The 24940-nt window shown below is 40.7% G+C and overlaps 1 protein-coding gene across 1 annotated transcript in view; it reads left to right on the top strand.

Moving 5' to 3' along the window:
- The first annotated feature begins 833 nt into the window (after positions 1 to 833).
- Positions 834 to 24940, top strand: part of LOC134610841 (3'-5' RNA helicase YTHDC2-like) — a 76353-nt gene continuing 52246 nt past the window's right edge. The window contains exons 1-10 of the mRNA XM_063454106.1: positions 834 to 936; positions 5039 to 5206; positions 5782 to 5872; positions 6124 to 6320; positions 7846 to 8045; positions 10081 to 10247; positions 11080 to 11185; positions 13727 to 13883; positions 15416 to 15523; positions 16787 to 16935. Coding sequence (XP_063310176.1) covers positions 5044 to 5206; positions 5782 to 5872; positions 6124 to 6320; positions 7846 to 8045; positions 10081 to 10247; positions 11080 to 11185; positions 13727 to 13883; positions 15416 to 15523; positions 16787 to 16935 — 1338 coding nt within the window. The 5' untranslated portion in view covers positions 834 to 936; positions 5039 to 5043. The remainder of the gene's footprint in view (positions 937 to 5038; positions 5207 to 5781; positions 5873 to 6123; positions 6321 to 7845; positions 8046 to 10080; positions 10248 to 11079; positions 11186 to 13726; positions 13884 to 15415; positions 15524 to 16786; positions 16936 to 24940) is intronic.

Below are 24940 nucleotides of genomic sequence, written 5' to 3'. Positions count from 1 at the left end.
AGCAGGGGAGGGAAGGGAAGGAAACCTCCCGGTAGAGGGATAAAAGCCCCCAGGGAATCCTGGAGCACACTGACGGTACAGGTCAAATAAACAGGGAAAATGCACAATAAAGGCAATTAAGGCAAATAAATTCAAACTGAATACACATAAATGTAAAACAGCAATCAGAATATCAGAATCAGAGCAGAGCAAAAAACACTTATCTGTCTGAGGAAGCAGCAAAGAAAGAGGGGGATTATGGGAGACACAGGACTTATATAGCTACTTCCTATATGATGTGATTGGCTGCCTGTTATGCCTATACAGTTTTTTCTTTCATTTTTGATAATATTTATATTCCTCTATCTTTGCTGCTGAGGAAATAAAGAAAGAGTTATGCATAATATGAGCCTCCGTGTCTTTAATAAAATCTGACTATAAGGAATCCACCCAATAAGCAAGCCAGGGCTCCCATAACTTTATGGTAACATATGATCTGTGTCACGGGGTAAGTTGCCGCAAGTGTGAGATTTTTTTTTGTTTGAATGACTTCACATTAAGTATCTGGATCACAGTTTTTTTAAAGCTTGTAAACACTTGTTAATTTTTCCATACAGAAAAATAAAATATGTAACGTAAAGGCTAGAAAGCACCGTTTCAGACTCCTGTGCGCACACGCACACGCACACGCACACATCCACATCACGTGGGAAGAGCCTATGTGGGGACCTTGCATGGAAACTCTTGTCTTCGGTCTCGTGTGTTTATCGCTCGGCGCGCTATCGCTTTTTCTCATCGGAGGATGTCACTCCACGCAGGTTCCCCTCAGCGCGTTTTAGTAGACGCAGCTTGGCTCCTCCCCCTTTCAGCAGCCGGAGGATACCGGTGTTCTGAGGGGCTGGCGCTGCACGGAGTGCCGCTGGGGACACAAAACTGCGCAGAGCGAAGGAGCGGACGGTATGGCAATCAATACATGGCCCTTAGAGGGGAGACAATGGCACACAGCTTGCCAGTAACTGCCAGCCTCCATTACAGCAGGACACGGGCTGGCTGTGACATGGATAATGTTTTATCATATCAGGGAGACGGTGTTATTTTTAAATAGTTAAAGCGATACTGGCATGTTTTTTTTTTTTTTTTTTTCCTTCAATTCTTCCTTTCCTTATGCACCTTGTATCTTAACCCCTTAAGGACCAAACTTCTGGAATAAAAGGGAATCATGACATGTCACACATGTCATGTTTCCTTAAGGGGTTAAAGGAACACTCTAAGCACCATAACCACTGCAGTGCACTTATAGTAGTCAAACGTTCTATAACAGTTTGACGTATTGGAGGTTTGATGGGCACCGTCTCTGCCGCCGGAGCCAGAAGCTCCGTCTCCTCAGGAATATGGAGTGTTGGGGTTATACTGATGGCAAGTGTTAAATGGGACAGTTTAGGCACCATGACAAAGTAATAAAAAGAGCTGGAGAAGGGTCAGCGCTAATATAAATAGAATATAGGCAGCGGCCCAACAAAGAGTAACCCTCAAACCCTCTGAAGATAAAACATGAGACAAAAAAAATAGAAGAAGGGCTGTGCCAAGAGGTAGGTATTAATAATCAAAGTAGTAATAATAGTATATACAATAGTCCTAAGACAATATATTTAGTATAGTCTCACTAACTCAGTGGGACTAAAGTTCTAATAAAATCACCAAAAAGATGAAATAAGAGCCAAAAACAAAGTTACCTGCACCCTTTCCCAAATCCCTATGTATATTTAAAGGGACACTCCAGGCACCCAGACCACTTCTGCTCATTGGAGTGGTCTGGGTGCCAACTCCCACTACCCTTAACCCTGCAAGTGTAATTATTGCAGTTTTTTATAAACTGCAATAATTACCTTGCAGGGTTAAGTCCTCCCCTAGTGGCTGTCTACTAGACAGCCACTAGAGGGAACTTCCTGGTCCCTACCACAGATTTTCTGTGCTAGAGCGTTGCTGGACGTCCTCATGCTGTGTGAGGACCTCCAGCATCGCTCTATTCCCCATAGGGAAGCATTGAAATTAATTTTCAATGCTTTCCAATGGGGTGCGCTAATGCGCATGCGTGGCATTACCGCGCATGCGCATTAGGTCTCCTCGGCCGGTGGGCGGGATCAGTTTCGCCCACCGGCCGACAGAGGAAGAAGGTGGAGCGGCGGGGGAGGAGCAGGCAGCGACGTGGGACATGTCGCTGCCTGAGGTAAGTGACTGAAGGGGTTTTTACCCCTTCAGCGATTGGGGGGTGGGAGGGAGAGGGACCCTCCAGTGCCAGTCCCTTTTAAACATTTTTTAGTTACTACTATGGCCATTCGAGGGAAAAGCCCACCTGCCACGTCAAGGCAAATTACTCATAGTATATAAGTGTAGCAGGATTGACACTACATATGCCAGATACAATGTAAAAATTCTTTCAAATGGGAAAACACACAAATGAGAAGAATTAAAGGACCACTATAGATACCCAGACCACTTCAGCTTAATGAAGTGGTCTGGGTGCCTGGTCCAGCTAGGGTTAACCCTTTTTTTTTATAAACATAGCAGTTTCAGAGAAACTGCTATGTTTATACTGAGGGTTAATCCAGCCTCCAGAGCCTCTAGTGGCTGTCTCATTGACAGCCGCTAGAGGCGCTTGTGTGCTTCTCACTGTGAAAATCACGGTGAGAAGACGCCAGCGTCTATAGGAAAGCATTGTAAATGCTTTCCTATGAGACTGGCTGTATGCGCGCGCTGCTCCTGCCGCGCATGCACATTCAGCCGATAACGTCACGAGGAAGGAGGAGAGGAGGAGGAAAGCTCCCCTTCCTCTCTCCAGAGCCCGGTGGGAGGAAGTCCCTGAGGGTAAGGGCACCCTCAGGGCACTATAGTGCCAGGAAGATGAGTATGTTTTCCTGGCACTATAGTGGTCCTTTATGAATAAAAAAAAAAGGGTACGATGAAAAGAGGGATCACTACCCACACCCTATGGGAGGAGAGAATGCAGTAACCAAGCTGACCAAATTATTAGTATTATTGTGGAAAGTAATCTAACTGAGCTGTGAGTTTTTCCATGTCCCTAACCTCAGTCAAGATATTGTGAAGTTGGATATGGGATGGTAGTGTTGGAGAAAATGAGCTAATATCTACAGTGGCCTTGGCAGCCAAGCCAGTGCTCCTCTGGCTGCCAAGGCCACCGCAGATATAAGCTTATTTACTCCGTCCCTTTATTTAATAAGCTTTCCCCGCATTTATTTATTATTTCTTTTTTTTTTTTTGCCCTCCCCTGTCCTCCTCCCACTACCTACCTCCCCTGTCCACCTCCCACTATCTACCTCCCCATACCGGCCCGAAATGAATGAATACGCTCTTAGCTAGCAAAACGGTCAAATTACAAACTTCCCTATGAGACCCTGCTGTGACGTCAGATGGATTAACGGAATTGTCAAGGAAGGGTTACAGTAACCCGTTAACAGTTGAAATTAAGTAGGAGCCAGGGGACTCTGGGCACTGTAAATCAGAAATATTTAATAGATGCACTATGAACAACAACAGGAAATATATATATATATATATATATATATATATAATCTTACGAAAATGCACCAAGTTGCAGTGAGGAGTAACTTTTGAGTCTTTTTTTTTTATTTTTAGTAATTTAGGAACTGGAAGGTTTACATATGTAATTAATATACATATACATATGACATTTCTTTTCACACACATAATGTTACAAAAACAAACAAAAACTAGGCTAAATAAAACATAGTGTAAGAATTTATGCTTCGCTGAAAAGCTAAATTCAAACTTGCTGCTGCATTATGTATGAAGCTAGAACTCCGTTTTAGCCTAATTTTCAAAATTCAATTTTCATTGTTTAGTGAATTAACCCCACAGTCTTGCTTCCTTTATCCTCTTCACTTTCAGTTTTCCTAAAAGTTACTTGTGCAGGCAATCCTGATCTTCTAAGTTTCATTTCCGCTCCTCTGTAACATGTCTTTCAGTTTCTTTTCTAGCTGCTTTGAGTTATAATTAGTCTTGCTTCTCAGCGTGTGTGTAGAGTTTGGTGAACATGTCGGTTACATGGCCATAACTGGTTAGGCAATCAATGTCAATTAATATTAATATTATTATTATATTTATATAGCGCCAACAAATTCCGTAGTGCTGTACAATTGTTGGACTAACAAACATGTAATTGTAACCAGATAAGTTAGACACACAGGAACCAAGGGGTTGAGGGCCCTGCTCAATGCTAGAGGGAGTCGGGTAAAGTGACACAAAAGGTAAGGGAAGTATTAGGAATGTAGATTGGTAGAAGAGTATTCAATGAAGACTTGGGAAAGTTTGTTTGGAGCCATTAACAGTTTAATTGATATGCTTTTGTGAAAAATTAGTTTTAATAATACAGGCAAAACTTTACGCTCTCCCAATTTTGTACAGTGTACTTAATCAAGAGCTGTTAATAAGGCTACTGCAGTCCCCCTTTCCCCCCCACAAACTATACACACCCACCTCTGCACCTTTAACCTTTTACAAGTAATTTTGACTGTGTACATAACCTGGTTAGGTGATTAAACCTGTCAGGAGTTGCATACATATTGAGCTGAGCAGTAATATATTTTGTGTACCAGGTGCTGAGGTATCTTGTGTTTAGTACATCATCTGTAGTGCTGTGGATTGTGTAGGTGTGTATGTACCTGTAAATAATGTTGTTGTTTTTTTGTATGTAGTTTTAGTGTGTATCGTAGGTGATCATTTTTTCTTGGCATATTTTGTTAGACACTGAGACTTTGTACTAAACTTATTAGCCCCTGGGGACAATAGACCCACTTCTTTCTTGGTTCTGTTACCTCTGTACCACCTTGAGACCAATATCCTCATGGTTCTGCAGTTATGGGACATCATACCCATACCAGGGTCTGATGTCCTGCTCTGTTCTCAAATATCATCTTCCTGTTAACCTTCACTAGGAAACGTGTTTATGCTGTATCTTTTTGGTATTTCTATGCAAACATTTAATAAATATAAATTACAAAGTTATTTTCTTTTTGTTTAGCCAAAATGTCCCAGCCTAACAGAAAGCCAGCACGAGGTGGGGCTGTACAGCAGGCAGGATCATCAAAGTCTGGACGAGCAAAGGGATTAAAAGACATTCGAATAGATGAAGAAGTGAAAATAGCTGTTAATATTGCACTGGAGAGATTTCGCTATAGTGATGAAAAAGGTGAGAGATTTCTGAAATTGCCTCTGAGCACTGCATGTCTAGAAAACCTATATCTCATCATGTGGATCTGGTGTGTTACTGGCCACTACATATAAAAGATAGATGAAATGTATGTTTTGTGTTGCTGGTCATCGCAATTACAACCAATTAGATTTTGTTACATGTTGAGTGTTGTGTAACATTAATAATACAAAATTGAGTTATATTTGTAAGCAATGGTCTATGAACTGTTTTAACCGTGTAGAAACATGTATTGCACTTTCTAATATATAAAAGTAAAAGTATAAAGTACTGCTAAAAAAATTCTATCACACAGAATGACGACACCATTTAGATGGAATGAAACAGGGTGGCATTATCTTGAGCAGTGGCGGAATGCACTTGAAAAAAAATCTGGTTGCTTTAATTTAACTTTAAGTCAAATTTATAAGTGTGAGATGTGTTAATCACACTAGGTTAAGTCCGTGCAAGTTATGGCTTGCCTTCTTATCGATATCCTATTGTACATTGAATATTTACATTTTTAGAATTGTTTTAGAAGTTTATATTGTTCACTTTATTTTTTCTTTATGTAGAGATGGAATTTCCTTCTTCCTTTACTAGCACTGAAAGAGCTTTTGTTCACCGGCTATCCCAGTCACTTGGGCTAGTATCAAAGAGCAGAGGGTGAGTCAAAGTTGTCTTCTATTTCTATAGTATGATGTAAGTGTGAGTGATTATATATAGTAGACCAAAAATTGAGAAATTGGTTTGAACCTGTGTGCAATGGACTAATGGTTACTATATGCCTTTTCCTATTGAATTAAAGATGTATTGATCACTTGCCATCACAGAAGACTGTAATACTGCAATAAGTCTTATTTCTCCCTTCATTTCCATTGTTGTCCTAGAAGTTAGTCCTTGTCAATTTCTTCCAGGAAAGAAGCAAAACGATATTTAACTGTAAGAAAGAAGGGTGGATCTGATGCAGTTAGTGGATTGATGACATGTAATTTAACTCCCAACTCCAAACATGCCATGAGGAGTCTCATGCAGAGGTTTCCGGTCTCTAGCAAGGAAAAGTCAGACCTGCTTCCCAAGACCGAACGTGGAAATGTGTTTGAAGTGGAAGCAGGTAAGTCCCTTTTATCCTTTTATAGAATGCTTGTTTTTTTTTTTTAGGGGGGGGGGGGAAGAGGAAGAACAGATTTAAGGAATAGCAATTCCTTATTACACTCTTGCCTAGAGATGCAACAAAATGAAAATTCTGGTCCGAAAACAAAAATTCAGGATGCCCTTGGCCGAAAAACTGAAAACGAAAATAATTTTTTTTCCCTAAATGATTTTAAAAATTTTTTTGTATAATTTTATTAATATTAGACTTTTTAATGAATTACTTTATAACAAAAGTAAAATATAACACAGTCATAATATACTTATGAATTTAGCATAAAAGGGTATAAAGTAAGACCCATTTGATTGAAATAAGAGCACATGTCATGTAATGTCACACTACAATTAAATACAAAACGCCTTTAATAGGCACACGTTTCATGCACATTGCAGGAAAATCAATTAGATAATGCAACAGGCATGTTTTATTACTGCCCTCCCACAAGTCATTAAAAAAATGCATTTCTCATTCAATATGCATGGCACATACTCTGTCTCTACAGGTGCATTCAACAGGCAGACATGTTGAACATTCCGTCATAGAACTTCACACAATGTTACTAATATTCTGAGGCAGAATGTTCTATGACACTGGGAGTTGTGGAAAAGCAATTCCTGGGCAGAGTTTAGTAAATGGAGCCGTCACTATAGAATTTAAATTAATGTCCCTGATGCTTTCATGTTTAGAAGTTTGCCTCAGAATCTTTTTTTTTTTTTTTTTACAGAACCCCAAGTCTGTTACCATGGTGAATAGCATATGTTCTCGGTTAATGAATATGGTTGTCAGAGAAGGGCCATTCCTGCACTAAATACACGATATTAGACAATGGAGTAAAATGCTTCCCAGCCCAGAACTAGCCACAAAAGGATAATAATTTTGTTACATTTATTGGGGGGGAGGGGGGCAGGGGGGGAGAGGGGCTATATATAACCAGGGACAGGGGTACTATAGCATTGGGAATGCAGGTTTGTTTTTCCAAAGTGGTAGTGTTCTATACTGTCACATGTGGACTGGGCTGTTCTGGTTGAATCCTCCAAGCCATTTAATTAGTTAATTTGCCTTTCTTTTCATTAAATAAGACTATACAATAATATAAATAACTAAATAGCAAAAGAAAAACACCTAATAGGATGTTCTGCCACTCACAGTAATTATCATCTTGTACGAAATACAACCAATTTGTCAACTTATTCCTACAGTCCCAAAAAGTGGGAGGAGAAAAAAACGTAACTAAATTATTAAAGAAACATGTAAATAAATAATAAGTGCACACACTTATAAATTCTACATTCACAACTTGCAAGTCTGACAAGTTTCATCATCCTTGAGGAAAGGAGAAGGAAAATAAACAAGAACATATAAACCTAAGAAAGAAAAAATATGAAAAATATCACAGTCTGTGCTATTTTGGATATTGTAATGTCATCTTTGTTTAATGCTTGCCAAACCTGTGCAGTCATATAACATACTTTCTGTGTTACTGAAGAGAACCATGAAACGTGCAAGACCAATGGCCGCCTGATCAACGGAATTCCACAAGTCCCTGTAAGGCGCAGAGATTCTGAGTTCGATTCCTTCCGTTGTTCTCTACCGGTTTTTGAAAAGCAAGAGGAAATTGTCAGAATCCTTAAGGAAAATAAGGTGGTACTGATTGTAGGTGAAACTGGATCAGGAAAGACAACTCAGGTAAATGTCTGCTACTTTGAAATTAGAGTTCCCAAATGAATATTGTATGTAAACTATATGCAGTGATAAAACTACTAATAAAACCCAATTGTGAAGCAGAGCACTAATATTTAAAGGGTTATTTCAACCACAGAAAACACTGGTTCCATTCAAACGTTAAAAAAAAAAATGCACGTTGTTCAAGTGTGGCCAAGCTCTCCCCTGAGTCTGATCCTCCTCTGCTGATGTCACTCTCCCAAGCTACCAGGGAAGGGACGTGATGGGAATGACTAACTAAGGGGAGGACATGGGCAGCACCTAGGGGGCATTGTGCTGCAATTGAACATCTATTGCCAGCACGCTGGCAACAGATGTCCAATATGCACAGGATTAATATTAGCCAGCTTGAAACTTGTTCTGGGCTGGATATGGACACTGCTGGACAGTGACGTTGCCTGAGATTCAGTTACACCTCTGACAGAAAAGGGGTTAAATCAGTATGTGAAGAGTTTCATAGTGAGATGCTACACATACAGATCCCATGCCCCATGAACTCTTCAAATAAATGAAGTGGTCATGGTGCTTGGGTAACTCTTTAGCAAACATTCCCAGTTAAGTGATTCAGTATTCATACATCACTTTTGAGTGTTCTGTCTTCTTGCAATGATCAATCAATAATATACACCTTAAAAAATAAACCTCAATCATATGAGGGTCTATGCCGTTAGGCTGTGCAATGCTTTAACTCCCCTTGATGGCATAGCCAATCATGCAGTAAAGGTACCATTATTTACTGGTGGGGAAGGAGGGGTCAGGCAGGGGGGAGGCAGGGACCCTATTGTCACCAAAACAACAACAGCTTATTGTATTTGTTCAGGGGAGTATAATCACTCTTCAGGTTTTTTGCAGTATTTTCATAGAAAATTCAGCATCCAGTGCCTCCAGTCCTCCTCCCCCCGAAGTCAAGGACTTAATGCTTTATCAATAACTGCAATAATTATTATTGCAGGGTTAAACCGACAGGGACACTGCACCCAGATCACTTCACTTCAATGAGCTGAAGTGGTCTGGGTGCCTATAGTGTCCCTTTAAAACAGGGCAAAATTGTGGTAGAATGAATGCATGGTAACAGTGCCAAAAAAGGGCTCTGTCACATGCATGATATGTTGTATCTCAAAAAAACCTTGGTCCTAAAGGGGATAAGCGCTAAAAATACACTTAAAATGACAAACTCACATGGAACAGAGCTAATAAGTTGGCTTTAACTTTAAATGCCTCTGGGCCTGTTCCAGATGCCACTAACCTTCATTATGGTATAATTCAGTAAATGGATCTTTGTTAAATCCTCTCTCAAAATAGATTAAAAAGACTCACATGACATATTACTGTAATCCATATAAAAAGGCTGAAAGTACACTCACTTAAGCTGAGCGCCTTATAATTGGCTCTAAAAGATCTGTTTTACTGAACGTTTAGTTTCAGTTGTCTTTGGATTTGCTATTGCTATTAATGTGGTTTGCTATATTGCAATTAATGTCAAATACTTGGGTGTGCAATATTGGCCCTATACCTATTAACCCTCTCCTTACAACAATACTACAAGGTCTCAAACCGCACCCAAGGGATTGAAAATTGGAGTGTCTGGGGCAACTCTTCCCCAATTTGATGGGTCCTCTGACTGCCATCTGTTGGCAAAATATAATTTAAAGATTGTATTACTCTGAACTATTCCATTTTTTAATGTTTTGTAAATAGTGTCTTACCAGCAAACAACTTTCCACTAGATTCTCTGTCGCCTTGTGCCCAACTGACGTGGCTTCATATATACAATCTTATTCACTAAATTGTGTGTTGTCAGGAATTCCATTTGGATTTAAAATTTTAGGCCCAAATAGAAAAATTGCTAGCTTAATTTCAAACCAAAATGCATCAATATTTAAATATAAAACTGTAATGCTTCAGATTGTACTGTAAACATATTGTGCGTTTTGCATGCATTTATTTTATTTTTTTTTCTTCTGTTTTCTGCTAATGTCCTGCACATATTTGTAAACAGATTCCTCAGTTTCTTCTTGATGATTGCTACAAAAATGGTGCCCCTTGTCGTATATTCTGCACCCAGCCAAGGCGTTTGGCTGCAATTTCAATTGCAGATAGAGTTGCCGCTGAAAGGGGGGAGAAAATAGGACAGACTGTTGGCTATCAGATCCGATTGGAAAGCCGGTAATAAGCAGTTTTACGGTCTTAAATATATTTTATTTTTTCCTCTGAAATTACATTTTGCACTTTTTTTCTAATTGTATTAAATGTTGACATGTGTTGGCATCTGCTTAATATTGGATAAGTAGTCAACATTTGTAGACTCCATTTTTTTTTTTACTTTTTTTTTTGTCGTGTGTGTATGTTAATAATTTTGAAGATACACACCAAGCATTTATAATAATAATAATAATATGATTATTATTATTATTGGTATTTATATAGCGCCAACTTATTCTGCAGCCCTTTACAATATTTTTATTAACAATAAATGGGACAAAATGATAAAGGAAAAATAGGTAGATGAGGGCCCTGCTCAGACGAGCTTATGGTCTAGAGTAGTGGAGCGTAAGGACACAATAGGAAGGGGAACAAACAAGGTGGAAAAGTAACAGAACTGGAGGTGAGTGTGGAGTGTGGCTCTTTAGAAGAGAGCAAGAGACAGATTTGTGACTATGGGAGAGTCTGAGGGGGATATGCAGGCTGTTCTAGAGGGCGGGAGCCACCCGTGAAAAGTCCTGCAAGCATGAGTAAGCTGTGAGGGTGCGTGGAGTGGAGGAGATAAAAGGACATACCTATGAATCAGTGAAGAAATGTAACCGGGCCTAGAGTTGTTTAGAGCTTTATAAGTAAGGGTTATATCCACTTAATTAACATGGTTTAATTGCAGCTATTCAATAGATCTGGGGCCTTTAACTAAAATGTTTATTTTCCAATATATGAATTCTAGTTGTATATTTTGTATTGTACAATTGGCAAAACCAATCTATGCATTCACTTTATTTATTGTAACTAGAGTTTCTGCCAAGACGCTACTCACATTTTGCACTAATGGTGTTCTCTTACGTACCCTGATGTCTGGAGGAGATGACACACTATCAACAGTTTCTCATGTTATTGTGGTAAGTATTTGCAACGATAAATGAAAAGTAAATACAATCCATGTTATATATCCCCATGTATGGAACACTACCAGTTATTAGAGATGTGCGCAGAAAGAACTTTCATTTTGGTTGAAAACTTTAGATTTTTGGTTCGTCTGAAATTTGTTAAATATCAATTTGGTCGAAGAGAAATTTGTTAAAAATATTAGTTTATTGGAATGACCATCTTCGTGGAAATAAAATGTGACAGTCACAATAACCACTTAAAAGGTGAACATTTCAGTTTCTTCATTTATTTTTATTTGTGTTTGGCTATAGCACAGGTGACATTTTTTTTTTTTTCTTTCCAATCTGCCATTTTGTAATCAATTTGAAATGTAATCAGTGGTTTAGTTAATAAATCTTATGTTGTCTGAACTCCCAATTAAGTCAGTAGAACCCTTATGGTGTTATTTACTAAAGTGAGAATTCAAAGTAAATTTCAATTTTGAGTCCAAAGTAGCTTTAATCATAACTGACTTACAGAATTTTTCTAGTTTAGCTACTTTTACCGTCAGTTTGACATTCACTTTGAATTCACTTTGAATTCATCTTGAATAAATTCTCACTATAGTGCATTAACCCGGCTAGAATTTTTTTCATTCTAAACAGTGAAAATGCAATTGCATTGTATTTTAAAGGGACACTCCAGGCACCCAAACCACTTCAGCTAATTGAAGTGGTCTGGATGCTGTGAGCCTTTTGCACTTAGTGCTGCAATGGTAAACATTGCAGCTCTCAGTCTGCCGTCTAGTGGCTGTCTAAAAGACAGCCCCTAGAGGGCTTCCGGGGTCCAAACCGACCTTTGGTCAGTTATGAGACGCTGGACGTCCTCACGGACCTCCAGCGTCAGATTTTCCCCATAGGAAAGCATTGAATAATGCTCTCCTATGTCCCCACAGGAAAGCATTGAATAATGCTTTCCTATGGGGAGATCTAATGCACAACCTGCGCATTAGGTCTCCCCCACCGGCTGATGTTGACGGGGGAGGAGCGTGGGCGGAGCCTGCCCCAGCGCAGAGGGACATCCGCGCTGGATTCAGGTAAGTAGCTGAAGGGATTTTAACCCCATCAGCGACAAGGGATGGGGGGCACTCCAGGATTCTCTAGTGCCAGGAAAATGGGTTTTGGAGAGTACCTTTAATGTTGTAATTACAGCCTGCATAAACATTGTACTTTATCTGCATTTTCAATGCTACATGAAAACTGGTTAAATGACGCATGTTTTAGAAATGTCAAACGGTCACCTTTAACTTCATATTTATTTATTATTTGTAGTTAATGATGCTGTGACTGATGTTCCTTCTGCGGTGTGATCAATTGCCATCTATTTTGTAATTAAAATGTCACTTTCTCATGTCTCCTGACTAGCTTTTTAAATTTTTTTTTATGTATTTACTTATTTATTTGTTTATTGCTCTCATTTTTACATGGTATATGCAGGGAGCAGCAATTTGTTTGAATTTTTCTGCGGGGAATGCCCACAAAACATATGTGCTTGGTGAAACACCAATTAATTCTGGACCCTGAGACTTGCCAGGCTGCATTATTAAACTCCCTCTTAATAAGCCATCTATGAAACAGACAAATATTTTTTTCTGGAATTGACGTTGGTACATTAAACTTAATAAACAGGTGCTCTATCTCAAAGGTTACATTTTTAATTCTAAAGCAGAAAGCAGACTGTAAAGTTCTCATTCAGGCAGCATCCTTTCTTGTTTCTTGGTATAAAGCACCATAAAGATGTTTGCTAAAGAGTATATGCGGCATAAGGAGGAATGCCTTGTTTTTGTTTTTTTTTGTCTTAAATTAAATGCTGCGTGCTGAAAGCTAATAATCATACTTGGTAACAATATTTACAGCTGTTATCACTTGTAGTCTGTCCATATCAATCTATATGGAGCAGCTTGTATGGAATTCAATAAAGAACATGTTGTTTGCCCACATTATTATTATTATTATTATTATTATTTATGAAGCGCCAATAAATTCCACAGTGCTGTACAATGGGGAAAACCTAAATAGAAAGTGGTATGGGCGCAGTGGCCCTGTAGTTTTAACCCTGCAATTTAAAACAATGTAAAAATTGCAGACACCTATATGGCTGTTTTTCAGACAGCAACTAGAGGCGCTTCCAGTGAAACGTGGTTATGTGACCAAATACAGCTCATAGGAAAGCATAAAATGCAATGCTTCTCTATGAAGACGCTTCTCGTCCCCAATGCTTCTCTATTAGGAGCTTTGGATTGGGCAAAAAGCGACATGCAAAAAGCCTGCACGATGTCTTTGCTGATAACGGAGTGGGCGGCAGCGCAGAGTGAATCTCAGTGCTGGGAAAAAGTTAAGCCTTTCATTAATAAACTTAGTAATGTTCTAGCTTAAATCTAATTGGGGACTAAGGCAATGCAGATTTGTATTCCTAAAGCTGTAGTGTTCCTTTTGTTTGGTAGGATTGTATCTTTGAACTGAAGCATGCTAAGTGTTTGATATACATAATGATGTCTTTTACTTAACTGAAAGGATGAAGTTCACGAGAGAGATCGCTTCAGTGACTTCCTGCTCATCAAACTCAGGGAAGTGATTCAGAGACACCCATCTTTAACGCTTGTTCTTTCCAGTGCTGCCTTAGATGTCAATCTGTTCCTACGCTATTTTGGAGGGTGCCCTATTATCTATAGTGAGTTAATTTTGCTCAATAGTCCTCTAGTGAATATGTATTTATAATAGTAAATTAAATAGGTGCTATCATAACCAATATAGCTCATTACAGTGTTTGTAGCACTTTATGTCTACACGTGTAGACTTCCTCTTGAACCTTTTGAACCTCTCTCCCAGATGTACTGCTAATACAGAAGTTACTTTTCCACATTATTAAGTGTGATTGTGTCCTGTTTTAGATGACAGTGGTGGGCTAAACCAGTCCAAGCACTTTCAGGCAACCCTTACTGCCCAAGATTATATGGATTCGCCACTGGGAATTCATTGTAACTACCGTACTTTAGTTTAATTTCCATCATTTATACTTGTTGCCAAATATCACCTGTTTAATTTACTATTAATTTATGTTGATTGCCAGCCGGCTATTCGCTTACTGGAAGGTTACCATTTTGGCACACTCAAATCTGATTGTTAAAACTGATCACATAGTGAGCCAGAGCTGGTAAGAAATATAATAATTTCCATACCTTTATTTTAGACTCTACCCTAATTTGTCTCATTTGAAAAGACTGATACTTTAAAAAAAATGCCAGTACAAATCTCTAATTTATTTGCTCTCATTGTGTGGTGTCTATGGGCATGTATAACGTACTATGTAAAATGGGCCATATATTTTTATATATATATTACCAGCCTTAAGAAAAACAATATATGCTGTGAGGGCTCACAATGTCCACTCACAGTAGGAAAGTGGAAATTGAAAGGGTTATTCACTAGAATCACAAAATTAGCTGATTTGTCAAAATTCCCTAACTGTCATTATCACAAGTTTTAGTTTTTACTCTGTTTTGCCATTTAGATTTAATTTGTGAAAATGTGGAGCTTGACAATTGACACTGTGAATGTCTGCAGGTTGACTTTGAACTGTTGAGAGAAACACTCAGTCTGTATTAAATTTGTTTAGCTGGAGTAATCTGCTTTTTCTACTGCAGCTAGTTTTCATGATCCCTTGAGGCTTCATGTGAGTGATACACTCTTTGTGCTTAATATCATATTTTTCGCGTCACGATGCGAAAGAGCAGGGAGACTGGTATGTGCAGTGGGAAAAGCACACATTGATCCTGCTTATTCGCCAAACCAGAGCGAAAGGCTTTGGAAAGTAAGAACACTGACCAGTCTGGGGGGGAAGCGTGGAATTTAGATAGGACTTTAGGTTATTTTACATAGCTTTTTACAAGATCATTGCAGAGGCAATGTGAGTGAGTGATTCTGTGTATGGAGGTGTGGGTGTGTGAATGGTTGTGTGTGTTAAGGGGTTGAGAATGGATGTGTCTGTGTGAGTGGATGCACCATGAATAAACATTAATAAATAGTGGACAAATAACATTTGGTCAAGCTAGTAGCTTACGGCTTAACATTTTGAGCCCTGTATACTGTTATGAAGTATAAAAGCACTCCTAGCAAACCACTTTAAACACAAGCACTAACAGGAATTCTGAACTGTAGAGATCCAGCCCATATTTCTCATCTGTACATTGTGTTTTATTTAAGTTCAAGGAAAGCCATACGAAGTAAAAGAAATGTATTTAGAAGATATATTACGGACTTCTGGATACACCAATAAGGAAATGCTTAAATACAAGAAAGAAAAACATTGTGGTAAGTGAAAAGAAAACAAATAATTTAGAATTCTTACAATCATTTTGTGAATCTATGTCACTTGTGAATATTAAAAATAACATTGTTGAACGCTTTTCTGTTGTTCAGTCTCCATATTTAAAACAGTTTATGTTCCTAGTTGAAGTTTTATATTGAAGTTAAATGAACATTTCAAGAACCATAACCTCATCGTGCTGTAGTGCTTTTGGTGCCAGGATGCCATGGTGCCCTCCTATTGTAAGGATTCAAATGGTTTTAGAATTGTTTCACTTCTTACCTAGGGACCAGGCACCGTTCCATTTCCACCACCATGCATTGCTAGGCTTAACTCATTGAAGATAACTTCTAGTGGCATCCAGTGGACCCCAGGTAGGTTTGACTCCTTCAATGGGGGCTGCCAAGGCACTCCTGGCACCATGACCATTATAACAAGCTGTAGTGATTATAGTGCGTTTGAGTTTTCTGCTTGCTACATAATTTCACATTGTGCAACAATGTATTCCTTAACTTGCTATGTTTAAATACAGTCCTCTTGACTCATGATGTGCACAATGCTCAGTGATGCCCAGAGAAAATTGCTTCAATGCGGAAACACTGAACATGAACAAAGTATTTTAAAACATAATGGAAAAACTCTGGTTTACATGGTGACAAATAACATGTAAAACCTTCCAGCTAATTTTTCGGAAACATTTCAACTGTTCTCTGATACAATCTGATTAAAATCTGTGAATCTCACATTATGTTTTTCTTTTCCATTTATTGTTTTGTTAAGTCAGTAGGACCATAGACTGGAGATGTAACCAATATAGGTAAAGCGAGGAAAGTTGTTTACACAGCCCTTGTTTTTTATATATATCTCATGCAGTCCATTATTATGACAGGGATCTTATTATAGTGAATTTTACATACTGTTACATTTTTTAAATGTTTTGAAAGGACTTTCATTTATTTTTAATTGGAAGTCTTATGTCATTAATGTGTTTTTTGTTTTTTTTTTGCAATTGAAGTACCGTAGCTAAAAATTGTTTTGATTTAATCAATGAAAAGGTATTCCTTTATTTTAGATGTGCCAGCTCATCTGATAGAGCCCGGTCCCCATTGTAGCATTTATCAGTGTTTCATCTCTTACTTGTATGTGTTTGTGAGGGGGGTGACCAGAATAGCGCAGGGGATTTGCTGATGTGAAATCAAACCATTTCGTTTTGTTTTTGCATCAACTTTGAACAAGTCCTGACTTTTGTTTTTGTTTGTCATTCCCAGAGGAGGAGCAGAAGAATACTCTAACAGAATGGTACTCTGCAAAAGAGACTAGCAGGAAGTCTGAAACTGAACAGCACAGAAGTATTCCTGATGTTGCCAAGCAGTATGAATTACTGGAAGATGAGGGAGACACTGCATTCAGTCAGCTGGTATGGTGTTTAATGTATACAAAGACAGTCTACATATTGTTTACATATGTCATCCTCTACTGGAATGTTTTTGTTTGGGCATCTAATCTAATGAGATTAACAGCATGGTTTGGAGTGCACGATTTATTTGGTTTATGTTAATGAATAGTGTATGTTCCTTTGCTAATTACTGTGTGGCTATTCTTTAAAGGACACTGTAGGCACCCAGACCATTTCAGCACATCAAAATGGTCTGGGTGCAGTGTCCCATCACCCTTAAGCCTGAGCATGTAATTATTGCAGTTTTTTAATAAACTGTGATAATTACCTGCTAGGGTTAACTACTCTTCTACAGGGACTTCCGGGTCTTTAAGCGGCTTTTGGTCACCTAAATGACGCTGGACGTCCTCATGCTCTGCATGAGGACGTTCAGAATCCCCATAGGAAAGCATTGAAGAATGCGTTCCTGTGGGGAAATCCAAATGTGAGCGTGGCCATTGCTGCGCATGTGCATTAGCTCTGACGTTTTTTTTTTTTTTAAATTCTTTATTTATATCCATTATCCAATGAGTATAGTGCCAATAACATCAGATCATCGTATACCATACATTTCTTCACAATTTATCAATAGAGTAGCAGATTATACAGATCTGTACAGTATCCTTGCAAGTGGCAATCCCTTATATCCAAAATGTGATATGGTATCTCCATTCCTGTGGAGTACTCCTGGGTGATGACATGTCAGCAATATAGAAATAAAAACAGACATGGTTGGGGTGAAGGGTCTAAAAGAGATGGGGGGGGGGGGGGTTACACCCGACATGCTTCCCTGGGTAGTTAGTCTTCAGCTGTATATCTATTTATCCCAACGGGGTGCAATCGTGGCACCGGGCCCCACCCCAGCGACTCTCCCAAGGCCTCAATGCTCCAAGGCTCCTTTATGGGCAAAATGTTGTGATCTCGGACCCGTGGCCCCCAGGTAGAGGGCGCCACCAGCGTGACCGTCGGGAAAGGCCCACCAGCAGGCGTGTTGTAGGGGAAATAGAGACAGGATTGGATTTTTAACCCCTGCTGCACCACGGTGGGACCTTGACTGAGAGGGAAGCTATAGTGCCAGGAAAACAAGTTTGTTTTCCTGACACCATAGTTTCCCTTTAGTCTGCCACTATGGACTTCTTTGAACCCTTTTGACACCAGTGTAGCAAACAAAAATACAGATATTTTATTTTTCTCCAGACAACATCAACAAATATACTGTCCAAGACAGGAGTCCTGCCACATAGCACCAGCCTAAGGTTTTGTTCCTTAAGAAGTTATGAGTTAGTCTGGGGATCAGACAATATTCCCTCACCTGCCAATCACCGTGTCAGGATCGGGACAGGGATCCAACACGCAGAGTACAAACAGTAGCCAGATACGTATACCGGACCTTAGAATGGCCGGACTAACGTAAGTAGTACAGTATAGAATGGTCAAAGACAAGCCGAGGTCGAGGGTAACAGAAGACAGGTAAGCGAGAGACAAGCCGAATCAAGGGTAACAGAGATAAGCAGAGTAAGGTAAACAAGCCGGGTCAAAACCAAAAGGAATAATAGAATACACAAGCACTGAGTGACTAGAACAAGCTAGAACCACGACAGGGCAATGAGCAAATGAAAGAAGCTCTGTTAAATACCCTGTTCAGAGCAGTAACCACGCCTCCGAGGCGTCCTGATTGGTCCTGCAGCAATTGACTGACAGGTCGTTCCGGGGGAGTGTCCTGATGACTACTTCCTGCCTAGATGCTGTAAAAGGCAGTCACTCCCTCGCGGCCGGCCTAGCATGACCGGATAGACCGCGGGGAAGGGAGCCATCAGACCGTCTGGATGGAGGAACAGCTAAGTCTCTACCTCTTTCGGAGGTAGAGACCACAGGTACCCTGACAGTACCCCCCCTCTCAGATACGCCCACCGGGCGGAATGAACCGGGACAAGATGGGAAGCGAGAGTGATACGCCCTGCGGAGACGGGGAGCATGAACATCCTCCTGAGGTACCCAACTCCTCTCCTCAGGACCATATCCCTTCCAATCAACCAGATATTGTACTCTCCCCCGGGAGATTCGAGAATCAATAATAGAGTTAACCTCATACTCCTCCTGACCCTCCACCTGAACGGAGCGAGGAGGGGCTATTGTGGAGGAAAATCTGTTACATATGAGTGGTTTCAGCAATGAAACGTGAAACGAGTTCGGGATGCGTAAGGTATTAGGAAGAGCTAAACGATACGCAACTGGATTGATACGGGTCAGCACCCTGTAGGGTCCAATATAACGAGGAGCGAACTTCATGGAGGGCACTTTTAAACGGATGTTCCTCGTGCTCAGCCATACCCTATCACCAGGAACAAAGACCGGAGCCGCCCTTCTACGTTTATCAGCGTGTTTCTTGACCAACATAGAGTTGTGCACAAGGATTTGTCGAGTTTGATCCCACAACTTCCTCAAATTGGCAACATGAACATCAACCGACGGTACCCCCTGGGAAGGAGAATCCGAAGGAAGAATAGACGGATGAAAACCATAATTCATGAAGAAGGGGCTTGAATGAGTAGAATCGCAAACGAGATTGTTGTGTGCAAACTCCGCCCAAGGAATCAAACCGACCAAATCATCCTGGTGTTCAGAAACAAAGCATCGTAAATATTGTTCAATTTTCTGGTTGGTACGTTCAGCAGCTCCGTTAGACTGAGGATGATAGGCAGAAGAAAAGTTTAATTTAATACCAAGTTGAGAGCAGAAGGACCTCCAAAAGCGGGAAACAAATTGGGAGCCTCTGTCCGATACAATTTGAGAGGGTATCCCATGTAGGCGAAAAATCTCCTTAGCGAATATCTCTGCCAATTCGGGAGAAGACGGGAGTTTAGGCAGGGGAATGAAGTGTGCCATCTTAGTAAACCTGTCAACCACGGTGAGGATAACAGTCTGTCCTTTAGAGATAGGTAGATCGACAATAAAGTCCATGGCCAAACAGGACCATGGTTTTTCTGGAACCTCCAAGGGTTGCAGGAATCCACATGGAAGCGTATGGGGTTGTTTGGTTTTAGTACAAACTTCACATGCAGCGATGAACTCCTCAATATCCCTCCGTAAAGCAGGCCACCAGAAGTCCTTAGAGATCAACGCGTAAGTTTTGCGAATACCAGGATGTCCCGCCATCTTGCTATTATGTAAACACTGTAAAAGTTCCAGTTGAAGAGCAGGAGGAACGAAATGACGACCCACAGGAGTCTGTTTGGGTGCTAGATGTTGCAAATTAATGATCTCGGCCAATAATGGAGAATGAATCCTGAGATTCGTATTAGCAATGATATTGCATTTCGGAACTATAGAAGAAAGAACTGATTCAGGTACAGTAGAAGGTTCATATTGGCGAGATAATGCATCGGCTTTAGAGTTTTTAGAACCAGGTCTGTAAGTCAGTACATAATTGAAGTGAGTCAGGAATAAGGACCAACGAGCTTGTCTAGAGGATAAGCGCATAGCCTCCCCAATATAGGACAAGTTTTTGTGGTCCGTCAAAATCGTAATAGGGTGTAGGGTCCCCTCCAACAAATGTCTCCACTCCTTTAAGGCTTTAATGACTGCTAACAGTTCCCTTTCCCCGATGTCATATCTGCTCTCAGGCCCAGAAAATTTCTTAGAGAAGAAACCACAAGGGTGTAACGGTTTATCCACCCCTAACCTTTGAGACAGAACAGCCCCAACTGCTGTCTCAGAGGCATCGACCTCGAGCAAGAAAGGCAGAGTCGTATCAGGATGGACTAGAATGGGAGCCGAGGCAAAAAGTTCCTTGAGAGTCTTGAAAGCACCCAGAGCTTCCTTAGACCAGAACTTAGTATCAGCCCCTTGTTTGGTCATATTGGTAATAGGCGCAATGATAGAGGAGTATCCTTTAATGAAGCGCCTATAGTAGTTGGAAAAACTAATAAACCTTTGGATAGCCTTGAGTCCTTTGGGCAAGGGCCAGTCTAAAATAGATTGAAGTTTTACAGGATCCATTTTAAAACCTTCACGTATCCAAGAAAGTCTACCTGAGACTGATCAAAACTGCACTTCTCCAATTTGCAATATAGACCATGTTGCAGCAGCTTGTGTAATACCTTTCTGACCTGTCTATGGTGAGTCTCAATCTCCTTAGAGTGTATTAGTATGTCGTCCAGGTAAACAATAACACAATCATGCTGAAACTCCCTAAGTACCTCATTAATCAAATCTTGAAATACTGCAGGAGCATTGCATAGTCCAAATGGCATAACAGTGTATTCGTAATGGCCATACCGGGTATTGAATGCCGTCATCCACTCGTGACCTTGCTGGATTCTCACCAAATTGTAAGCCCCTCTGAGATCTAACTTGGTGAAGATTTTGGAGCCCTTAAGACGATCAAATAACTCGGTAATCAGTGGGATAGGATAGGCATTTCTGACAGTTATTTTATTCAAGCCTTGGTAATCGATACAAGGTCTCAGCGTGCCATCCTTCTTCTTAATGAAAAAGAACCCAGCCCCGGCCGGAGAAGAAGACCTCCTGATGAATCCTTTTTCTAAATTCTCCCGAATATACTCCTCTAGAACCGAGTTTTCCTGAACAGACAAAGGATATACATGGCCCCTCGGAGGCATAGTGCCGGGTAGAAGCTTAATCTTACAGTCAAATGACCTGTGTGGAGGCAAAGAATCGGCATTCTTCTTGTCAAACACTGCCCTTAAGTCTAGGTAAAGGTCTGGTATTTGTCTTTCTGTGGACTGAGTAGGATTCTCCGGTATGTTAATATTAGCTAATGGAGAAACCTTGCACAAACACCGATCCTGGCAGCCCTGGCCCCACGAGAGTATCTCTCCTAACTCCCAATCGATAACAGGGTTATGTTTTTTCAACCATGGGTACCCCAGAACTATGGGAACGGAAGGAGACGAAATGAGCAGAAGAGATAAATTCTCCACGTGTAGGATACCAACATTTAAATTAATGGGTATGGTCTCACGAAAGATAACAGGGTCTAGTAGTGGTCTACCATCTATGGCCTCAACGGCCAAAGGTGTCTCCCATCTGGGATGGGAAATTGTTCTTACTAGCAAAGGCTTGGTCGATAAAATTCTCAGCAGCACCGGAATCTATCAATGCCATAGCCCTTACTACTTCCTTCCCCCAAGTTAAGGAAACTGGTAGCAGAAGCCTGTGATCTTTATAATCAGGAGTAGAGGACAAAATAGAAACACCCAAGGCCTGTCCTCTAGAGAGACTTAGGTGCGAGCGTTTCCCGGGCGGTTAGAACAGTTCGAGAGTAAATGACCCTTGGCTCCACAATACATACACAAACCCTCTCTTCTCCTGTGCTGTCTTTCCTCCTCAGAGAGGCGGGTATACCCTATCTGCATAGGTTCAGTAAGCAAAGATATCGTGGAGTCAGGACTTGGAACAGCGGGAGCTAACCTAAAAGAAGGTCTCTGGTTCCTCTCTCGAGTGTTCTGTCTCTCTCTTAGATGTTCATCTATACGAGAGATGAACGAAATTAAATCCTCTAAATTCTCAGGGAGTTCTCTGGTAGCAACCTCATCAAGGATTACATCAGATAGGCCATTCAAAAATACATCCATATACGCCTGCTCATTCCACTTGATTTCTGCCGCCAGAGACCTGAACTCTAGTGCATAATCCACCAGTGTTTGGTTCTCCTGTCTCAGGCGCAACAGTAATCTGGCTGCATTAACCTTTCTACCTGGAGGGTCAAATGTTCTTCTAAAAGCAGCTACAAATACGTTATAGTTATAAACTAATGGATTATCGTTCTCCCATAGTTGGTTGGCCCATCTCAGAGCTTTCTCAATGAGTAGGGTGATAATAAATTCTACTTTTGCCCTATCTGTAGGATAAGAGCGAGGTTGCAATTCAAAGTGGATACTAATTTGGTTTAAAAAACCACGACACTTCTCAGGAGCCCCACCATAGCGTACTGGGGGGGTAATGTGAGAAGAAGCACCCACTGTGGCTACCTCTAGACCTGAACCGACAGGAGAAACAGGGGTATTACGTATCTCCTCTGGTGGGTTATTGGCACAAGCTAATAGAGCCTGTAGCGCAAGCGCCATCTGATCCATTCTGTGATCCATGGCTTCAAACCTAGGATCAGGAGCAGCCAGCTGACTGTTTGTACTTGCAGGATCCATTGGCCCTGTCGTAATGTCAGGATCGGGACAGGGATCCAACACGCAGAGTACAAACAGTAGCCAGATACGTATACCGGACCTTAGAATGGCCGGACTAACGTAAGTAGTACAGTATAGAATGGTCAAAGACAAGCCGAGGTCGCGGGTAACAGAAGACAGGTAAGCGAGAGACAAGCCGAATCAAGGGTAACAGAGATAAGCAGAGTAAGGTAAACAAGCCGGGTCAAAACCAAAAGGAATAATAGAATACACAAGCACTGAGTGACTAGAACAAGCTAGAACCACGACAGGGCAATGAGCAAATGAAAGAAGCTCTGTTAAATACCCTGTTCAGAGCAGTAACCACGCCTCCGAGGCGTCCTGATTGGTCCTGCAGCAATTGACTGACAGGTCGTTCCGGGGGAGTGTCCTGATGACTACTTCCTGCCTAGATGCTGTAAAAGGCAGTCACTCCCTCGCGGCCGGCCTAGCATGACCGGATAGACCGCGGGGAAGGGAGCCATCAGACCGTCTGGATGGAGGAACAGCTAAGTCTCTACCTCTTTCGGAGGTAGAGACCACAGGTACCCTGACACACCGCTCATGGGAGTACTATGGTTGTTTCTCTTCTAAAGAGACTGACAACATTTGCAAGCTGCAAACGTCTAATGGATCAGAGAGCTGGGCATTCTGAAGCCCTAAAACACTCTCTACTGTAAGACAGTAGGGCTATGGCTTGTGTTTGAAGAAATCCTACTGAGTAAATGCTTGCCAAAAATCAAAAGAATCCCGAAGTCTTTTAACGCAAAACTAATTAGACATTTCATCTAGTGGCAATATTTACAGTTAAAAGGAAATTTCTGGGATATGTTATTTGTTAATTAGTAAATCAATGAAATACTTGTTATAAACTTCAATTGCAACTGTACCATTTTACTGCTTACCGAGATGCATTGCTTTAACAGCACAGGGAGGTTATACTGTATAGTTATACACAATGCAGCTCGGTCCTTGCATGGTCTACTTTGATCTAAGTAAGACCAAAGACAGTCTCTACTGTCTACAGTTGGCTGCATGGTCCATTTAAATAGATAATTAAAGGCAAAAGGTAATCTTGAAGACATCCTAAAGCGAAAGGTGAGCCCTCGCTTTTTGCCAGAATATATCGGATGGGTGGTGAATACTTATACCCCATAAAATACATACAATGTAGTAGGTGGTTCACACTTCTAGAATGATTCTGTAATATATAAAAAGCAATATAGTGTAATATGTTAATACAATTGTATAAATCGAAATGAGCGTCAGGTACTCACAAGCCTAGAGCCAAATTTCAGCATATGGCTCTCATGGATGGCGCTGTGGGACTTTTTAGGATGTCCCTCTCCTGTTCCCAGATCACTTGTAGGATACTCCGGTTAAGTACAAATCCAGGTTCCACAACTTGAATTGAATCTTTCAGGAGAAAACTTTATTGCTCCCCAATGTGGAGTAAAAATGGATAAAAGTAAAGTGTAGGTAAAAAAAAATAAAAAATGATATAACTATATCAATAAAATTTAGTCCTGCCAATTGGCAAATGAATGTCCAAAGTGTCCGAAACGCGTTTCGCCCCGTACCAGGGGCTTTTTCAATCGGTGTATGGGCTTCCTTCTCTGTTCGGCGTCTTCTTAATCTCCTTGTGCCTTTCACTTCCGGGTTCCGGCTATCACACGTATGGAACGCAACGTGCGTTCCAACGCTAACGGCATGCGTTCCACTTTCGAATGGCGCCGTCTCTATCAACTGACGTCACTGGAACGCATGTCGAGCGTGTCGTGCGTTCCATTTCGGAATTAATG

Source organism: Pelobates fuscus, chromosome 5, assembly GCF_036172605.1.
Source record: "Pelobates fuscus isolate aPelFus1 chromosome 5, aPelFus1.pri, whole genome shotgun sequence".
Classification (NCBI taxonomy): domain Eukaryota; kingdom Metazoa; phylum Chordata; class Amphibia; order Anura; family Pelobatidae; genus Pelobates; species Pelobates fuscus.
The sequence above is the reverse complement of the archived record's forward strand: the minus strand, read 5'-3'. Positions and strand labels throughout refer to the sequence as shown.